At 37.5% G+C, this 17,458-nt stretch overlaps 2 protein-coding genes across 13 annotated transcripts; one reads left to right on the top strand and one right to left on the bottom strand.

The window, feature by feature from the left end:
* Positions 1-4,041: 4,041 nt before the first annotated feature.
* LOC131436783 (putative helicase MOV-10) lies at positions 4,042-7,732 on the top strand. 2 transcript variants are annotated; one of them, XM_058605690.1, is made up of 7 exons: positions 4,042-4,177; positions 4,288-4,349; positions 4,408-4,689; positions 4,742-5,483; positions 5,540-5,711; positions 5,768-6,069; positions 6,181-7,732. In XM_058605690.1, the coding sequence occupies exons 2-7, from the start codon at positions 4,307-4,309 to the stop codon at positions 7,628-7,630; spliced, it is 2,991 nt and encodes a 996-aa protein (XP_058461673.1). In that variant the 5' UTR covers positions 4,042-4,177; positions 4,288-4,306; the 3' UTR covers positions 7,631-7,732. The 2 variants fall into 2 exon arrangements, with proteins under 2 accessions (XP_058461673.1, XP_058461674.1); XM_058605691.1 differs by having other exon boundaries at positions 4,091-4,177; positions 4,254-4,349.
* Positions 7,733-7,750: 18 nt separating this feature from the next.
* Positions 7,751-12,952, bottom strand: LOC131436784 (protein Cep78 homolog). Of its 11 annotated transcripts, XM_058605693.1 has the most exons (5): positions 12,535-12,952; positions 12,297-12,478; positions 9,884-9,950; positions 9,220-9,823; positions 7,751-9,163 (listed from the first exon to the last, which is right to left on the bottom strand). In XM_058605693.1, exons 1-5 carry the CDS (start codon positions 12,839-12,841, stop codon positions 8,503-8,505), a joined length of 1,821 nt encoding a protein of 606 aa, XP_058461676.1. In that variant the 5' UTR covers positions 12,842-12,952; the 3' UTR covers positions 7,751-8,502. The 11 variants fall into 11 exon arrangements, with proteins under 11 accessions (XP_058461676.1, XP_058461675.1, XP_058461679.1 ...); XM_058605692.1 differs by having other exon boundaries at positions 9,220-9,950; XM_058605696.1 differs by lacking the exons at positions 12,297-12,478; positions 12,535-12,952 and adding exons at positions 10,016-10,209; positions 10,262-10,757 and having other exon boundaries at positions 9,220-9,950.
* Between the last annotated feature and the right edge of the window lie 4,506 nt (positions 12,953-17,458).

Below are 17,458 nucleotides of genomic sequence, written 5' to 3'. Positions count from 1 at the left end.
CAGAATCCAGTTTCAGTCGCTGCTGGTACTCGCCTTGATGGCCAGCAAGCGAATGAGAGATGCGACCTGAGCGTTTGAGGTTTTTAACCACGCAGAAGGTGCATTCTCCGTCGCCGCTAGTTAACTCCCGCTGCTGCTGCTGGTTAAGGTCCTCTCGCCTCGATGGCCAGCAAGCGAATGAGAGATGCGACCTGCGACCACGCAGAAGGTGCATTCTCCGTCGCTGCTGGTTGATGATTCCACCACAGACTAACAGACAGGACACTCAAATTAGATTCTTCAATCATTTTAACGGTCTTTTCGAATATTCCTTTATTTGGGACAGTACTCACATGTGTCATGATGGCGCCTCGTTACCCTATCAAAAACATCCTGTCTGTCATCTAGACTGTGTTTATTTTTTTCATTTACCAACAGAGTTGCCATTCATACAGAATTACCTGTAATGTATTGATTTGTATACGTCCATGCGAATTTCATGCAGGATACAGATTTAATACATATGGCCAAAACTATATACATAATTGTGCCTATTTCTCATCCTCCAACGCAATACAAAATCGAACCCGTTTTGTTACAATATTTACTTGCTTCTGGTCTGCCGCCACTTAATTTCTGGTGAAAACTACCGACACAATAAAAAATAGTCTAGATGAACAACGTTGAGTCAAATAAATGGTTACCTTCCAACATCGCGAAAAAGTTAAATATATTATCAACGTAATCCAATAATTTATTGTGACGATTCATTTTCAAATATTTTGATGAAATCAGGCATCCCTGCAAGCAGCTGATCGGTGTTGACAAACGAGGGGAAACCAACTAGTAAAAAAACTTTTACATAACACAAGGGGTGTACAGATAGTAAATAGTTCGCGCAGTACAATATAGGTGGAACTAGTGCATCACGAAAAATTATTTTTTATAAGAATTTACTCATACTGTCATGTCTGTTAGTCTGTGATTCCACTCCCACGACGTCTGCTTCCATCGAACGCACGAAAAGAAATGATCGATTTTCGACCACGGTTCCCCTTTTATACGCATTAAGTTGAAGATATGTGCCTGACTGCCTCAAAATCGTCGTCCTTGCGCGAAAAACCCAAGCGAAAGTAAAGAGTTTTCCGCGTTGTTTTCAAATTTCAAGAAAACTTAATTTTTGAGTTGTTTGTGGTTATCGCACACTGTTCAAAATATTATCCTGAATTCCTGATCATATTTTTGATGAAATGGTGAAAGAATTATGTTGCTACCATTAATACAAGTCGAGATATTCACGATTAAGTTCTGCCCATTCTTCCATATGGCTAATTTTGAAAAGGCGCCCCATAGTAAAGTAAGTCGTATTCACGACAAAAACGCGAGATATATTTTATAGAAAAATTGCTGCCAGTAAGACATACTTGCTGACTGCAGATTTTTTTCAGATTTCTCGGTTGATTTTTTATTAGAGCGTATAAGCAAGTGACAGTTTCTCTTTAATCACTCTCTCTTTCCATTATTGTGATGTGATTAAAACGATTTTTTTTATTTCATCACTCTGTTTGATAGTCGAAAGTTTCGGGTATGATTTTATGCAAAGAGTTGAGTGATAAACGTGGAAACCGCTTGGTGATTAATAGAAGAGAAAGTAAACAAAGAGAGACTGTCACTTGCTCATACACCCTAATGAAAAATCAACCGAAATTTACAGACTTTTACAACCCTGTCTGTAGCAGAGATGCCAGATCTGCAGATTTGTCTGTAAATCTGCAGATTTCGATCATAAGCAATCCTTACACGTGACAATATTATTGTCAATCCAAAGTATTGTCAATACCGTCAATCCAATTGACTTGGTAACTTGAGTCCGCATTTTTCGAGAAAATCAAGCGTTTGGAGCTTCAAATATTGCAAATGAATATTAAAATATAGAGAGAAGAGATTATTGCACATATTTAACAGTTTCTCTCTGGAGAGAAAGTATTGTTGGATTGATGAGCAGTTTTGATTTTTTTGACGATATTTTCGTCAATCCAATGAAGTTTCCATTACACGATCAAATGTATTGTCAATACTCCTTGTATGGACAATAGCGGCCCTTACACGATCATTAAAAGTGTCATTACTAAGTAATGACACTTCTGCTCAAACGCTCGTCATTACTGCATTACTGTACATAATTACTTTTTAGCATTACACGTTCATTATTAATGATGAGAATTTGTAACTACTCCAGCAATAGCAATAGCAATATTTTTATTTTTGTTTAGCTGAAAATAAATTTGATTTGCCATTGAAACGTTAAGGTTAATGAAATATTAACAATTTAAATCTACACTTTGTCATTTTTTCGCGTATAGTTCTAAAGATGTTCAGCACTTCCACAAAAAAATAAGAAGAAGAAATAATGTTGGTAATGATGGAAAATCCGGAATTCCATCATTACTCGTGTCATTACTGAACTCGTAGACCTTACACGATCATTAAAAGTGCCATTACTTTTTAGTAATGACACTTTTAATGATCGTGTATGGGCCGCTAATAATATTATAATACAAGCTTTTGCAACCCTGTCTGAAGTTATTTCAGCTGTTTTTCAAAGAAGGACGTATCTTACAAAAGTAAACAAATCGAGGTTCTCTCTCCTACCAATAAATGCTTCAAAATCCTACAATTTTGTCTAAAAACTCGTATTCTACAAAAATCCCAATCTTAGTAATACAAAGAACTATAAAAGGCGAAACTGTCATTCCATCGCAAGTTTCGCCCTCCGTGTTCCATGCCAACAAACAGGGCGATACTTCAATTGCTAGTAAGGAAGGGCGAAACTATTTATTTTCTTTATTTTAGATGGTTACCGAACCTTTTATTACTGGAAATAGTAAAAGAGACAATAAAACTACTCACAGATTTGTCTTAGTAGCGAAAACCAGCCAATTTCATGAAAAATGCGCAAGGGCGTATCTTTATAATTCACACAGCAAGTATAAAAGTAAACAAATCGAAAAAGGGCGAAACTCTTTTTATGTTGATTTATTCAGTGGATATAGAAGGAAAGTGGTAACATTTGCGTGCCTTTTGAAGATAAACTAACAATTCATCGACTAATCATAAATTGATCAGAGAATATACGATAATTTCTAAACACGATTTGAAACCAAAGTCGAAACATTCATCGATGATTTTCTCCATTTGCTGTCAATGTTAGATTCGCCGTTCTTTGAAAAACAGCTGATTTGAAATTTTCTATGGTCTGAAGCAGGGTTGCCACATATACAGATTAATCTGCATTTTACAGATTTTTCAGATAAATTTGTGACCAAGATTCTGTATATGCAGATTACAGATTTTTCTAAAAAAATACAGTTTTGTACAGATTTTCGATAGCGTGGATTAAAAATTGAATAATGATCAAGTTAAAATCTTTTAAATAACGGTATTGATTGTTTTTTCAAAATGAAAATATTATCCGGATTGTGTGTTAATTCTAAATAGAGAATAGAACTTATAAAAAAGAGTATGTTAAGGACAGTAAACACAGATGTTCTATCTGCTAATAAAGATTTGTTTATGTTTACTTTTATTTACAACTAGTGCAGCGTAATTGCTTATACTTTCAAAAATTGCTTCTGATAAGGTGGAAAGATGATGATCTCGGCCATAACGTAAGGTAATAAAGAAGAAAGATTGCAAATTGCATTATACCTAATGAACGAAAGTGAAAATAATCAGATTGAGTTCTCACTTTCTGATTGGATTTTAAAAGTTATTCGTCAAATCATTATTTCGAGAGACTCAAACGCAAAAACAACTTCCAGCGTTCAACTACAACATCATAAAATTCAGACTAAGAAAAGTTTTGGTTTCTTTAAATTTGGGTTCTAAAGACTTTTTCATTCCGTTGTGCTTTCATTTCTCATCACTCATTATACAGATTCATATACAGATTTTCAATACAGGTTTTTGAGCTCCCGATACAGATTTACAGATTTTTCTTCTGAGAAATGCAGATTTAAATGTGGCAACCCTGGTCTGAAGATATTGCTTATACGTCCTTTTGAAAAATTACCCGAGAATTTAAAATTTTCGAAATTTTTACCTGGCTTCTCTGGTTGCCAACAGTTTTGAGTAGTTTATTTTATTTTATTTTATTTTTTGTTTTAAGATTGTAGTAAAATTGTACAAATTGTTTTGGGTAAGTATGCTAAGATTACGGATAGTCAGTGATAATAAGCTTCTATTGAATTTTATTTCACACCCCGTTATTGAAGTGCGATCCTCAATATATTTATATTTCGGCTCTAGTATCACTATCTATCGCAAAATGGAATCCTCTAGGAATAATTTCATGCAGCAACGGTTTAATCGTAAGTTGCATCGAAAAAAATAAATGAACTCAATTAAGAATTAAACTTATCGTGGCAGGACAAAAACATGAGATCGAGTCTTTTGTGGTTCGTATATATCGACATAATTTAATAAAAGATGGTGGTATTATCAAACGCAAATTACGGGAGAAATTGTTTGAAGAAATTAAGTTGCGCCGAATTACACGTATAAAAATGGACGAACTGGGATGGGTGCTTATGAATCACGATTTAATTACGCGAAACCGACAACCTGAAAAGCACGTCGAAGGGCAAAATAGTCAATTCAAGTTTAACATGGAACGACTAAGGGAGCTAATGGAGAAGCACGAACAAGACGGTAAATTTTATTAAAAAGTTTAAAATGGTGAATTCTAATATATCGTTTCCAGTGCTATTGACAACAAATAAGAAAAACGAGGTTACTCCACAGGGAGTTGTATGTCATAACGAAAAAGCTTTACAGGATATTCGTGATTTGATTGAAGCAAATTGCTCACTAGCTTCGATCAGTCATGTGACAACCTTCGAACGGTTAATGAAACACAATTTCGAACCATCGTCAAGTGATTGTTTTGTGTGCCGTAAGAGCTTTCGATGTGCCGAAGATTATTCAAAACATTTTGATTCGGTACATGGAGTGAATTTTAGAATCGAGATGAACGAAGATTGCTTTAAAACTGGACAAAAACTAGATATTTCACATCATTACGATGCATTAAATCCAGTTACGCCATTCACTATTCGAAACACATATCACATGGCTTTACATGTAGAATGCGTTTATTTATATCATACCACAAAACAGTTGATGCCGATTAACCGGGATGTTTGGCCAATCACCATAAATCCTGGAGATACATATAAATTCACTATCACAAGTGGGATGTTTCTAGTGGCCGGACATGATTATACTATTTTGATACATTTTAGTCGTATTTTACAGTATGTGGAACAGTACTATTTTCGTGTGTTGAAAGAACCTGTAGAATTGCGCATTCAGCACACTCCAATCGTTCTAGGCAAGCTGGGAGATTACCCACCACCCTCGGAATTAATAGCTATTTTTAAAAATAATTTCAAATTATCAGGAACTTATTCACCGGAAGAACGAAAACTGTGCGAAGAGATTCAGTAAGACTTGAGTTGGTCTGCAAATAAACATTTGTTAATGAATGTTTTTTTTTCAGATCTTTGTTAAATTCAGATAAGGACAGTCGCCTCAAAGCGGATAATTACGTCCGAATGTTGCAGCTTATGAACAATATTGAAGACTATAACGTTCAGTATGAACTGTCTCAATACGAAATGAACAATGTTTCACTTGAATTTGGAGGTCAAAAACGATTCTACAGTTTACAGGTAATTAAATGCTGACTACATCCTACTCTACTTATAACTAAAAATTATTTGTTTAGCTTAGTCAATTTGGCACGGCTCCAAAATCGTTGGTAGAAGGAGATTACGTCGAATTGTCCTATACCCGACCCAACAAATCAATAAAAACAGTAATCGGAGTCATCGCACAGATCTATATTAATAAAGTTCTATTTGAAACCGAAGAGCCTCTGAAAAAAGATATTAAATGGCGCTTAAAATTTAACCCAAATCGTACTCCTATTCGAATGGAATATCAAGCGTTGGAAATTATTAAAAAGCAGAATCTCAGTGCATTCTTTTTTCCTTCGAAACCATTGCAGAAATTTCCGCAGTTTTCTAGGTATGTATTTCACTGTTGTGTTGCCGTGTCATTAGATTTTTTTTGTAGAAAAGTTGGAAAAGGCAGTTTACAGCAAAAGTAGAGTAAGATTAATTTAAAAATTCATTGCAGGAAACAATTTCAATGGTTCAACTGTAATGTTGACTCCAACGAAGAACAACAGATTGCTGTTGTTAATATCATCAACGAAACAGCTCGACCAGCTCCCTACATTCTGTTTGGTCCACCGGGTACCGGTAAAACATCAACGTTGGTTGAAGCAATCGCACAAATTTGGAAACTTAAATCGGATGCTTTCATACTAGTGACGGCTTCATCGAACTTTGCTTGCAACGAACTTACCGAGCGTTTGTTACGTATCGTTCCCAAGTCGGATGTTTTTCGATTTTTTTCCAAACAAGCGGAGCGCATGCTTGCCGATATGAGCTATGGATTAATTGAGTGTTCCAATCTCAATACAGGATCATATAGACTACCTTCGAAACAGGAACTTTACGAGAAGCGCATTGTAATTAGTACCTTAACTACAACTGGACGATTAATACAGGCCAAAATAAGACCAGGCCACTTCAGTTATGTGTTCATCGACGAGTGTGGAAGTGCAACAGAGGCATCTGCGCTGGTTCCAATCGCTGGAGTAATAACGTCCACATCATCTGTCCAGGGTTCCATCATTTTGTCAGGCGATCCTTTGCAGCTGGGACCGATCACACGCTCAGAGTTTGCTACCAATATGGGACTAAATGTGTCGATGCTAGAACGTCTTATGGCTCTTGATATATACCTAAAAGATCCACAATCAGGCAGCTACAATTCATCTTTAATTACAAAACTTGTAAAAAATTATCGTTCCCATGCAGCTATACTGCATTTCTCGAACAATATGTTTTACCAGAATGAGTTGATACCGAGTGCACCATGTGATACGATTGATTGGGCTCTGAGTTGGAAAGAGTTACCGTCGGCTGTATTTCCAATTATCTTCGAATCAACCATGGGCAGCTTGGCTCGTGAACCAAACTCCACAAGTTATTTTAACCGAAAGGAGATAGAACTCGTTAATTTTTACTTGGATAAAATTATTACCAACGGAATCAACGATCGCACCGTGTCACAGGAAGAAATCGGCATTGTTAGTCCGTACAAAAAACAATGCGTAAAGTTGAAACAGATGTGTCAACGGCATGGTTGGAACAAAATAGATGTTGGGTCGGTAGAAGCGTTTCAGGGTCGGGAGAAGCCGATTATGATACTGACTACGGTACGATCTGGTACCAGTGGAGTTGGGTTCTTAAGCAATGTTAAACGACTCAATGTGGCATTGACTCGGGCGAAAGCTCTACTAATTGTAATTGGCAATCCGGAAACGCTGCAACAAGATCCCAACTGGTACGAGTTCATTCGCTATTGTTTCCAGCAGAAAGCAATTCGTGGTGTAAAATTCGAGCTTGACGAAGAACGACACAGGCTTTGCGAAATTGCCACCAAAGATGATTATCTGGTTCAAATTCAACAAAAGTTGGATATGATTATTAAGAATATGAGTGAGGTTAAGATGTGAGTTCGAGTTTTTAATCGTCTGTGGCGTTAATATAATCATATATGCATAATTATTCGTGTAACTTTTTGTAAATTTGATGTACTGGATACAACGATTGTTTAGATAAATGTCACAGGCTGTGTTTCTTTCTCGTTACAATGTAATTTTTTCATCTTTGCCTTCTCTTAATAATGATGGTTTCAGCTATCTGTTACAACACATTCCCAACCCCGCAGAAAGTTTTTCTGGTCCGAAGAGGCGAATGACCTTAAAGATCAAGAGTAACCCAAGTTAACTTGTGTTGGTAATTTGTGTATTACGTACATTTTATTTGGTACGTATGTCATAGATCTATGTATTCTTATATGCAGTGTAACCAATTTATCAAAGAGGCTTTCATAATTGAGTTTCAAACAATCTTTTTTAGCAATAATTTATTCTCAAACGAACGTTAAGCCAGACTTTTTGGATGAAATATTAGTTTTGATAAATTTTTCACTAACGTTTGATGGAAAATTGCTTACATTTTATGAATGCAGATTTCAATTCCCTAATAAAAAAAGTTAGCAACACTGCTTCAATGGATTTGTATTAGATTGCGCTACACAAAATAAACAAAACTAAATATTTTCAGTTAAAAAAGTAGTTTTCCGAAAAAAAATAGTTTTACAACATTCCATATCCATTGGCTTTTGCGTGCTAAATTAACTCATTAATTTCATTATGCCAAGCTCGACAAACGGTTTTAAATGTGTGTGATTAATTCATATAGAAACACAAATTTCCACAAAAACACCAATTTAAATCATCGAAAATTTAGTTGTTTTATATTTTCATATGTATGAAAATGCTTCGGAAATATAATTATGTTACTTGGAACAATATGGTTCGTGTCAATTTTTGATGCACATTGATTGCGTTTCAATCGTATGTTCAGGGGAACATTTTTTCACAATCATTTTCAACAGATCTGCTCCGGAGAATGAATTGGCACTTGTCTCGTCCAAATCATCTTCTTCGTCGTTACTGGTTACGTAACCATTAGTTTTTTTCTTACTTGTCCAGTGGTCAGCCGCCTCGCCAATTTTTATAAAATAGTCCTCATCACTTGTTCCTTCGTTCAGTTGTTCGTGTAGTGAATCTTTTCGGAATGCCCCAAACTGCCCCACTTTTGTAACTTTAATGTTGTCTCCACAACCACCTTCAGTGAAACTGTTATGTACAGCCCCCAATTCTTCGTTTAGCTCAGTGATATCGTTTAGTTGACTAGTTAGGCCACCATCTCCGATTGCTCGCTCCAGCATGTGAGATCGGTTAGGCTGTCTCGTGCTGATTGTTTCTAATTCTGAGTGCGGATCGCGCATCGCACGAAGGAAAATCTCCGACTTAGTTATACCGATGATACCGTCATTGCGCTGACTAGTGACTCGTCTTGGACTGAACAACTGGCACGGCTTCGGTAGAGCCTCACTTTTACATTTACGTGCGTTGGATCGTCGACTTTTTGGGCGCTCCTTGTTTCTGTTCTGTCTTTGAATAAGTAAGTCGTCACGCCTACAGAAATAGAGTTTTATAAAATCTAAAAATCATTAGCAATAATATCTACATACTCATGAACAATCTGGTTGAAATCATGCTTCAGCTTGTTCATCTGCGTGTTAAACTCTGTCTGCTGTAGATGCAATGTTTCTACCATCAATTGAAGCTGTGTACTTCGGTGTCGCTCGGCCGCCAGCTGGTGCTGTAAAAATTTTATTTGTTCCGAAGGTTTCAACTTTTTTCCTCCGGCTGTTCCGGTCGTAAATGATTGGTTACTGTCTGAAGATTCCACCTCAACTCCAAGCTTTATTAAAGTTTCGTAACAGGTTTCATTCGAGATTCCCAAATTTGCACGGATGTCGAACTTTTCAATTGTCTTGTTAATATTTAAACAGTCTACCAAAGATTTAGCACCCTTGTCAGTGAGACCACAGTTTCTCAAATGCACTTGCCGGATCCATTCATCATCCTTTAGAATCTCTGTTAGTTCTATCAATCCTTCATCTCCGATGTTTCGATTACCATTTAGCAATATATTTCGCAATCCTTGCATATTGTTGGTGTCTATATTTCTATATCGAAGTGAATGTTGCCAACTCTGAGCAAAGCGCTGTATTTTTTGATATTTGATCAATTCGGCTACTGAATGACAACCTCTGGCCGTCAGATGACAAGCTGAGAGATTTAAGGATTCTATTTTTGGTAGATGCATTACGGTATTGCAAACTAACTCACAACCTTCATCTCGGATCGCACTACGCGCAAAACTTAGCTCGGTGATGGAGCAATTTTGTTGCAGGCCCTGAAAGTAAACATTACTATTAGAACGGTAGAGGTCTGAGAAGCAAAGCTATAATCTCATTTTACACGCAAGACTGATGCGTCAGTATAATCATTAACACATATTTGAAACGAAAACATTCTATCGCATGTTATCTTCATTGATTAAACCCAGTTGTTCAAGGTCGCCTAGTAATGAAAGGAAGGGCTACGCAATCACTGTGATAACCGACTTTTAAGAACAGGCCCGAAGGGAACGTCCACGTCTGGTAGCTACTCTACTATTGATCGGGATTAGCTGAAATTGTACAGAAAATTCCTAGATGATCAGACCTGAGACTGGCATCATCTTCATCCTTCAATGTACATCTTCTGGTAATCCCAGAGTTCTTTGATCAGTACCGGTGCCGGCCAGGCCCGAACGTAGATCGTCTAAGTACTGGGAAGTGATGTTAGTCCAACACTTGTTACTAGAGGTATATATTACTGCGCACCCTTAAAGTGTCACGGGAGAAGGATATTTGTTAGTAAAAATTTCAGTAATGGACGTATTCGCGCGCGACTAAGTACGTTCCGGTTTCAAGATGCTCGGATGCACCACTGAATTCACAGACTTCCCGAGTGAACGGGTAAACAATATTCTATACTGAAGTCCCGGGAAGTCTTTATTCACAGTTCTTATTCGAGGAAGCTGAAGAAAAATTTGAAATACTATCGCATAACGGATGAAAACTATATTTTTAAAATTGGAATTACTTGCTACGAAATAAACGAGTAAATAGAATTTAGACAAAATAGTAGAATAATTGTAGTGACATATTCTTTAAACTATATCAAATCATTTTAAATCTTCAAACAAATATAAACAGATTTGACGCGCGTCTAGATTGTTTATTTTTTCCACTTTATTATTTACCGCGAAAAATGACGTATTGATTTTTCGATCGAATGTGGTTCGATCATTCAATTTATAATCTTGAAAGATAAGCAATAACATGGAAGAAAGAAAAATAATGATAAGTTGAATGAATGAAGAGATAATTTGGTAAAATAAAGTAATCAGATGTTAAACGTTGAAAAAATCCGGTAACTCAAAAAAAAATCTTGCAATTGTTGCCGCCGGATTTCGTACGACATCTAGGCTGGTACTGTCCGGAGAAAGATAATTGGTACTACCAATCTCCTAGTAGACTCCAGCCCCTATACCATTCAACTCAGCGCGTCGAGATAAAAAAAATGTTGGTGTCTAAGTTTTCACAAACTATTGACTTCTGATTCGAGAATAGTGAGGTAAAATGAAAAAAAAATACTCGATTTTCTCAGAGACCGATTTTATCGACTTTTTTAAACTTTTCTTTAATTAAAAGGCCCTTCAGTCATATAGCCTGCTATTGAATTTTGTCTGGATCCCACTCCGGGGTAACGGAGTAAAATGAGAAAAAAAAGGTCATCCAATTTTGTCAGACCGATTTCACATGCTTTCAAATGAGAGGTCCCATAGAACATTATGGAATTTTGTTCGGATACGACTTCTGGTTCACGCAGCCTGTCTGGGTTCGATTTTTCGAAGAGGCGAATGACCTTAAGGTTAAAACCTCTATAATCGAAACAAAAAAAGTTTGCAACGGGTTTTGCACCTAATGTTCTTATGCGGTTTTACATTCGAAAGTATATAAGCGGATTTTCCAAACTAAGTTGCACTTATCCGATTTTTGCATCCAGCCATTCATTTAGAGAAGCTATGCATGTAACGTAAAAAATATTCTAAACTGGGATCAATCTCACAGTAATATGATAAAGGTATATTTATACAACAAGGTGGATTACGAGAGGTTTTTGAATTTGTTTTGATGTAGAAACATTTCAATAACACAACAGCAAAAGAGTGCTCAAATTTTTATCTGAAAGCATACAATAGAAATTGACATCGTTGGGTTACATGGATAATTTAACACTCCAAAGACCAAGATAAAAATTAGCATTACTTCGAGTTGGTGGCTCAAAGTGTAGGGCGCTAGTCTTACAAGCTAGTTGTCGTATGTTTGAGTCCTGACCTGGAACGACTCTGAGTGTCGGTAGGATCAACCATGCAATGGTTCTGTACACTATGATTCGGCTACGAAATCTGTTGGATCAGTCGAGGGCATTATAGTTTTTGTTATTGTTTCATGAAACGGGTTCATCTCAAGTGAGGCCCGAAATGACAGTACTGACTCCGATAGCATCGAAATCTTCACATAATATCGGGTAATTAGTTAAATAATATGATGTCTCGACTAATGACTACAGATAACTAAATACAATAATTTCTCGAGTTTTTTTTGTAAATATTGCTTACACGATTTTGCATAAATTGTTTTTTACTTACATTAACGAGAGTTGACATATGTGTTCCGTGGATCGGAAGCGCTTCTAAGGTGAAAACGCTCACAACTTGATTCTTCACTAAAAAATGTCCCAAACTGTCGATTAAACGTGAAAACAAGCGGTTAGTCAACACGGTTGGACGTTCCGTAACCAAGTCCATCCGTTGACAACGGTTATCAGGTGCTGAAAATAGTGCAGGATTAATCCAGCATATTTGTCACGTTCAAGGTATTGCTCACTATCGTTAGGAACTTTTCGTAGTCGAATAGCGACCATCTCGAGCGAGGTATCTTCAAGCAGTGCATCAATGATCAGCAACCAATCACACTCTTTGAAGCGATCACCGTAAACATTTAGCGACGGGAAGTGTTGTTCGCAATTCGACCTACGCACTGTGCTCTCGGTTACGGCAAGCTCCGATAATGGTTGAAAATTCTTTGCACGACATAGCGCCAGATAACGGCGGTGAAAATCTTTAGAACGACGATTCACACCGTTTATTCGCTTGCCGTTTTTTATTTCGATAGTCGGTTTATCGGACGTCATATTGGACTGCTGGATTTTTTTTTGGTAATTTTCGAGATTATCAAACGAGTTGCGAGAGAAAACGCGAGTAGAAATTGCAGTGACAGTTGCAAATTTCTAATTGAATTGGGGCGGATTGCTACGATTACAGTACAGTGTTAGTAGAACCGTTATATAATTATAAATCAAGTAGTAGATTGTTTATTTTCTTTGATAATTGCTTTATGATAGAGATGGGCATTTCGCTCCTGAGCTGTTCCAGTGAATCGAATCATTGAAGTGAGTGAGCTGACAGCTCACAGCTCTTTTCAAAAGAACCGTAGCTCATCAGCTCACTCATTTGCTACCCCCCGCATACGCATGGCTGACAGATGGCTGACTAAACGCTGCCAGCTGGAAAAATATGGCTGGCAGACATTCTGGTGACCGGCTGCCTCACCGCTGCCAGGAATACAACTCAAACGATACAACCGTATCCACCAGGATTTTTCCACATTGAAATCTTTGACATTTTCAGCGAAGGTGAGAAGATGAAAACGCTCGGCTAACTTGGATACAGGCGACTTTGTTTTGTCAAATTGGATTTGACAACCGTAACTGAATCAATTTTGGTAGCCTTCTGGTGGCCATGGCTGCCCAGGTAGCCAAAACGCTATGCGGGCCAGTTTACTGCATTATGACGAAGGGAACACGCTACGAGCTGATCGGATCTTCGGCTCTTTAAGAGATTCAATTTAGTCGACATAAATTAAAGATAAACTAATTCGCATTGCATTCATTGCATCATATCAAATCAATGATTCAATTTCGATCATGCATACGAAAGAAAACCGGTGCATAAGAGAAACGGCCCACAAAATGAACCTTAAGTTCAAACCAAAAGAGTTGAGCGAAGGCTGCACTGAAACCGTTCGTTTTTACCAATTGCACTACACCAGTGCACCGTTGTAGCTCTGTGCAATGGAATCGTTTAGTGTAGTCAAAGGTTACTGTTTCTTTTTTCCATAAATATGTTTATTTCATAGGCAATATACATAAGTTTTTCCTCGCCGTTGCATCATAAATTAAATAAACATATGTCGTTTTCGTTTTTAAATTGCACTACACCGGTGTAGCGAAAACTGCACCTAAACCGTTCGTTTTTACCAATTGCACTACACCAGTGCTACACTTTTTCTGCACCGATACCACTGGTGTAGCACTCATCAAAAGTTTGGTGTAGCTCTGTGCAATGGAATCGTTAATTGTAGTCAATGGTTACTGTTTATGTTTTCGTCATTTTTGTTCGTTTATTCATGCCTCAGTGTAGCACTGCACCGGTGTAGTGCAAATTAAAAACGAAAACGCCAATAGATTTCCCAGTTTAATAGTAATGTAGTTGAGCAACCCGTGAAAACAAAAGCGCCGTCTGGTGGAGAATGTTGCGAATACCTCTGAGGGAGCCAAACGAACCGTCAAACTCCCATGCTCTAGCATAGGAATTTGACGGTTCGTTTGGCTCCCAAAGAAGTTGTGGCGTGTGTGAGTTCTTTCTGGTTTGTTACAAACAAAACAAGTTCTAATTTTGTACTACCACTTTATCAATAACATTTTTTTCCTTATATACTATAAGATAAAAAACACTTACATCTAATAGCGGCCCTTACACGAGTCATTAAAAATGTCATTAGTAAAAAAAATATATCATTTTAATGAACGTGTAGTGGTGCACTAATGACGAAATTTCTAACAAATTTGAATTACATCATTAGTTAGTCATCATTTAAAATGACATTTTTAATGCTCGTGTAAGGGCCGCTAATGATAGATTTTATTTTATTCCCGCGCTTTCGCATAAGCCTGAATTTCGTGTTTCTTACCTTTCTTGGCTTGTGCGCATGCGCGGTTGTACTATAAGGAAGAGAGAGAATACAGGCGTTACAAAACGATTCCCTATTTCCTTCTTTCCATTACATTTTCCAGCTTGCGATCCCAACTACGACAAGTTAAATCACGCTGTTTCTACTCCCTTCAAGGAGGTCATTAACTTGTTTCGAGGCATGTGTTTTATGCTATTCCTTCCTTTTTCGAGAAGGTTATAACCCTGCCCGAGATAAGTGCTTACATTACTTTACTTTAGCCCTTTGAATGACGACATCGGTAGTTGCTCTTATTTTCTAACGGATTTATGATTCGATGCCGTTACCCGGGAGCTAGACGATGCGCGAGATTTCATTATTCGCTAGCTTAAATTTAGAATCCTAGTATGGGACTTAATTCTAGGCACGCTGGTGAAACTGTCAACCACAGAAGTATTCGCCGGTCTGTTACTATGAGAGTCTGTACTATACTACTATGTATTGTGGATACAACCATAAATCGAATAAACATAGATTTCCCATTGTACGGAGACACTAACAGCGCTTCTAATGAGAAACGGGTGTACTTTTTCCATTAGCTACCAAAAAAATATCATTCATCCCAGCATATGAAGCAGAAGCTGCGCGGGATCATGCTTTCTTGAAAAGACGACCAGCTCTGTTTTCTCCGTAGAGAAATCGAATGAACAGATGAAGAGCAGAAACAGACAAGTTATCTTGCAAAGGTTTTTGCAGATCAATAGATTTGGGTCCAGTAACTTTTTAGGGTGATACAATGGTTCCCACGTTTTTCCAATTTTTCAATACCATGTTTATAAAAAAAATTATCTTTCGCTTCAAAATAAGCTTCAGTTTCAGCGATGACCTCCTCATTTGAGCCAAATCTTTTTCCCTGGAGCATTTTTTTAAGATCAGCAAAGAGCCAGTAGTCACTGGGGGCTAAATCTGGCGAGTAGGGGAGGGGGGGGGGAAGCAGATCAAAGCCCAATTCGTTCAATTTCTGAATCATCGACTCGTTGCTGTTTTTGTTCCATCGAAAGCAATCGCGGCACCCATTTGGAAAAAACCTTTTTCATGCTCAATTTTTCATGTAGGCTAGTAAATACACTTCCATATGATATCTATGTCATCTCAGCAATCTCACGGAGCTTCACTTTACGATCTTTCATTATAATTTTTGTCACTTCACTCACATTTTACGGTTTAACGGCTTCCACAGGTCTACCCGAGCGTTCCGCGTCATTTGTGTCGGTACGATCACGTTTAAACTCGGCGAACCACCGACAAATCGTTGATAACATTTTTCAATCCATTGTTTCTCTTGCACGGTGTTTTACCCATTAATAAACAATGTTTTATCAAAACACGAAACTCGGTTTTTTCCATTTTTTAAACAAACTACAAAACAACTTTACTCCAACCTCGATAACTCAGCTTTTTCTGGTCGGATCGACTTAAAATTTTGACCCGTTTCAAGCAAAGGTTAGTACTCTAGAAAGACGTGGTTACTGGTTTACTACGAGCGCCATCTCTGCTTTAGTCTCGGGATTTATTGATCCATGTGTTAGACAGTTGTTAATGTCATTCACGTAAAAGTTATAGAGGAGCGGACTTAGGCATGAGCCTTGCGGGAGACCTAATGTAGCTAATTCTGAATGTTGTTAAATCGTCATGTGAAAAATACATGCATTTCTCTGACAAAAGGTTGTGCAAATAATTATTTATAATCGCTTGAAGTCCATGTTGATGAAGCTTGTGTGAAAGAACATGCTACTTTAATGTCTAAAAATACAGATGCCATTTGTTGTTTTTGAGCGAAAGCAATTTGGATGTCGGACGAAAGTACTGCAAGGCAATCATTCATCCCTTTATTTCTACGGAAGCCAAACTGAGTATCTGACAACAAACCGTTCGTCTCGACCCAAGTGTCGAGACGTCAAAGAATAATTTTTTCAAACAATTTTCTGATGCAGGGCAACATTGCACTGGGTCTATATGAGTTGTGATTGGAAGCTGGTTTCCCCGGCTTTTGAATGGCGATAACTTTCACTTGCCTCCAGTCGGGTGGAACAATATTTTGCTCAAGAAACTTGTTGAACAATTCCAACAAACGTCTTTTTGCAAGGTTGAGCAGATTCTTCACCAAGTTGAATTTAATTCTGTCGAACCTAGGAGCGTTATTGGTACAAGACATGAGTGCTATGCAATATTCCATCATTGAAAAGGTGCTATCAATGGAACCATTATTTGGAGAAGACTCCCTAATAATGCTATGGTAGGAACATAATCTGGACAAACTTTCCTCGCAAATTCAAATATCCATCGGTTCGAGTATTCCTCACTCTCATTTCCTACGTTACGATTCCTCATTCGTCTGGCCGTATTCGAAAGAGTGCTGATCGAGGTTTCTCTTGAGGTCTTGGGATCCGTGTCATGCTACCCATATTTAATATCGCCATGCTAAAATTGTCGCAAATATTATATATTATAGATGATCTGCTATCATTGCATTCGCGTGCTAATTAAAATCTCCCAGAACCAATCGTGGAGCAGGGAGGGCTTCGACCATTTCATTAAGCTGTGGTTGACCAACTTGAGCTCTTGAAGGATTATATACCGGAGCAATGCAAATATCCTTTCCTTTAATGTTTATTTGGCAAGCAACAACTTCTATACTAGAAGTCGAAGGTATGTTTAATCTAGAAAAGGAATAACATTGCTTAATTCCTAGAAGCACTCCGCCATACGGAGAGTCTCTATCGAGACGTATAATGTTGAA

The sequence above is a fragment of the Malaya genurostris genome, chromosome 3 (assembly GCF_030247185.1).
Source record: "Malaya genurostris strain Urasoe2022 chromosome 3, Malgen_1.1, whole genome shotgun sequence".
Taxonomy (NCBI): Eukaryota; Metazoa; Arthropoda; class Insecta; order Diptera; family Culicidae; genus Malaya; species Malaya genurostris.
Note: the sequence above shows the minus strand (reverse complement) of the source record. Positions and strands in the feature narration are given on the sequence as shown.

What these genes read in the sequence shown, in the direction of transcription:
- LOC131436783 (XM_058605690.1), top strand. Translation starts at nt 4,307, where the DNA reads ATGGAATCCTCTAGGAATAATTTCATGCAGCAACGGTTTAATC. An exon ending in CATGCAGCAACGGTTTAATC is followed by an intron (nt 4,350 to 4,407) that starts GTAAGTTGCATC and finishes TTATCGTGGCAG; the next exon opens with GACAAAAACATGAGATCGAG. An exon ending in GGAGAAGCACGAACAAGACG is followed by an intron (nt 4,690 to 4,741) that starts GTAAATTTTATT and finishes TATCGTTTCCAG; the next exon opens with TGCTATTGACAACAAATAAG.
- LOC131436784 (XM_058605692.1), bottom strand. Translation starts at nt 12,841, where the DNA reads ATGACGTCCGATAAACCGACTATCGAAATAAAAAACGGCAAGCGAATA. An exon ending in ACGAAAAGTTCCTAACGATA is followed by an intron (nt 12,479 to 12,534) that starts GTGAGCAATACC and finishes CACTATTTTCAG; the next exon opens with CACCTGATAACCGTTGTCAA. An exon ending in TTCAACCAGATTGTTCATGA is followed by an intron (nt 9,164 to 9,219) that starts GTATGTAGATAT and finishes CTATTTCTGTAG; the next exon opens with GCGTGACGACTTACTTATTC.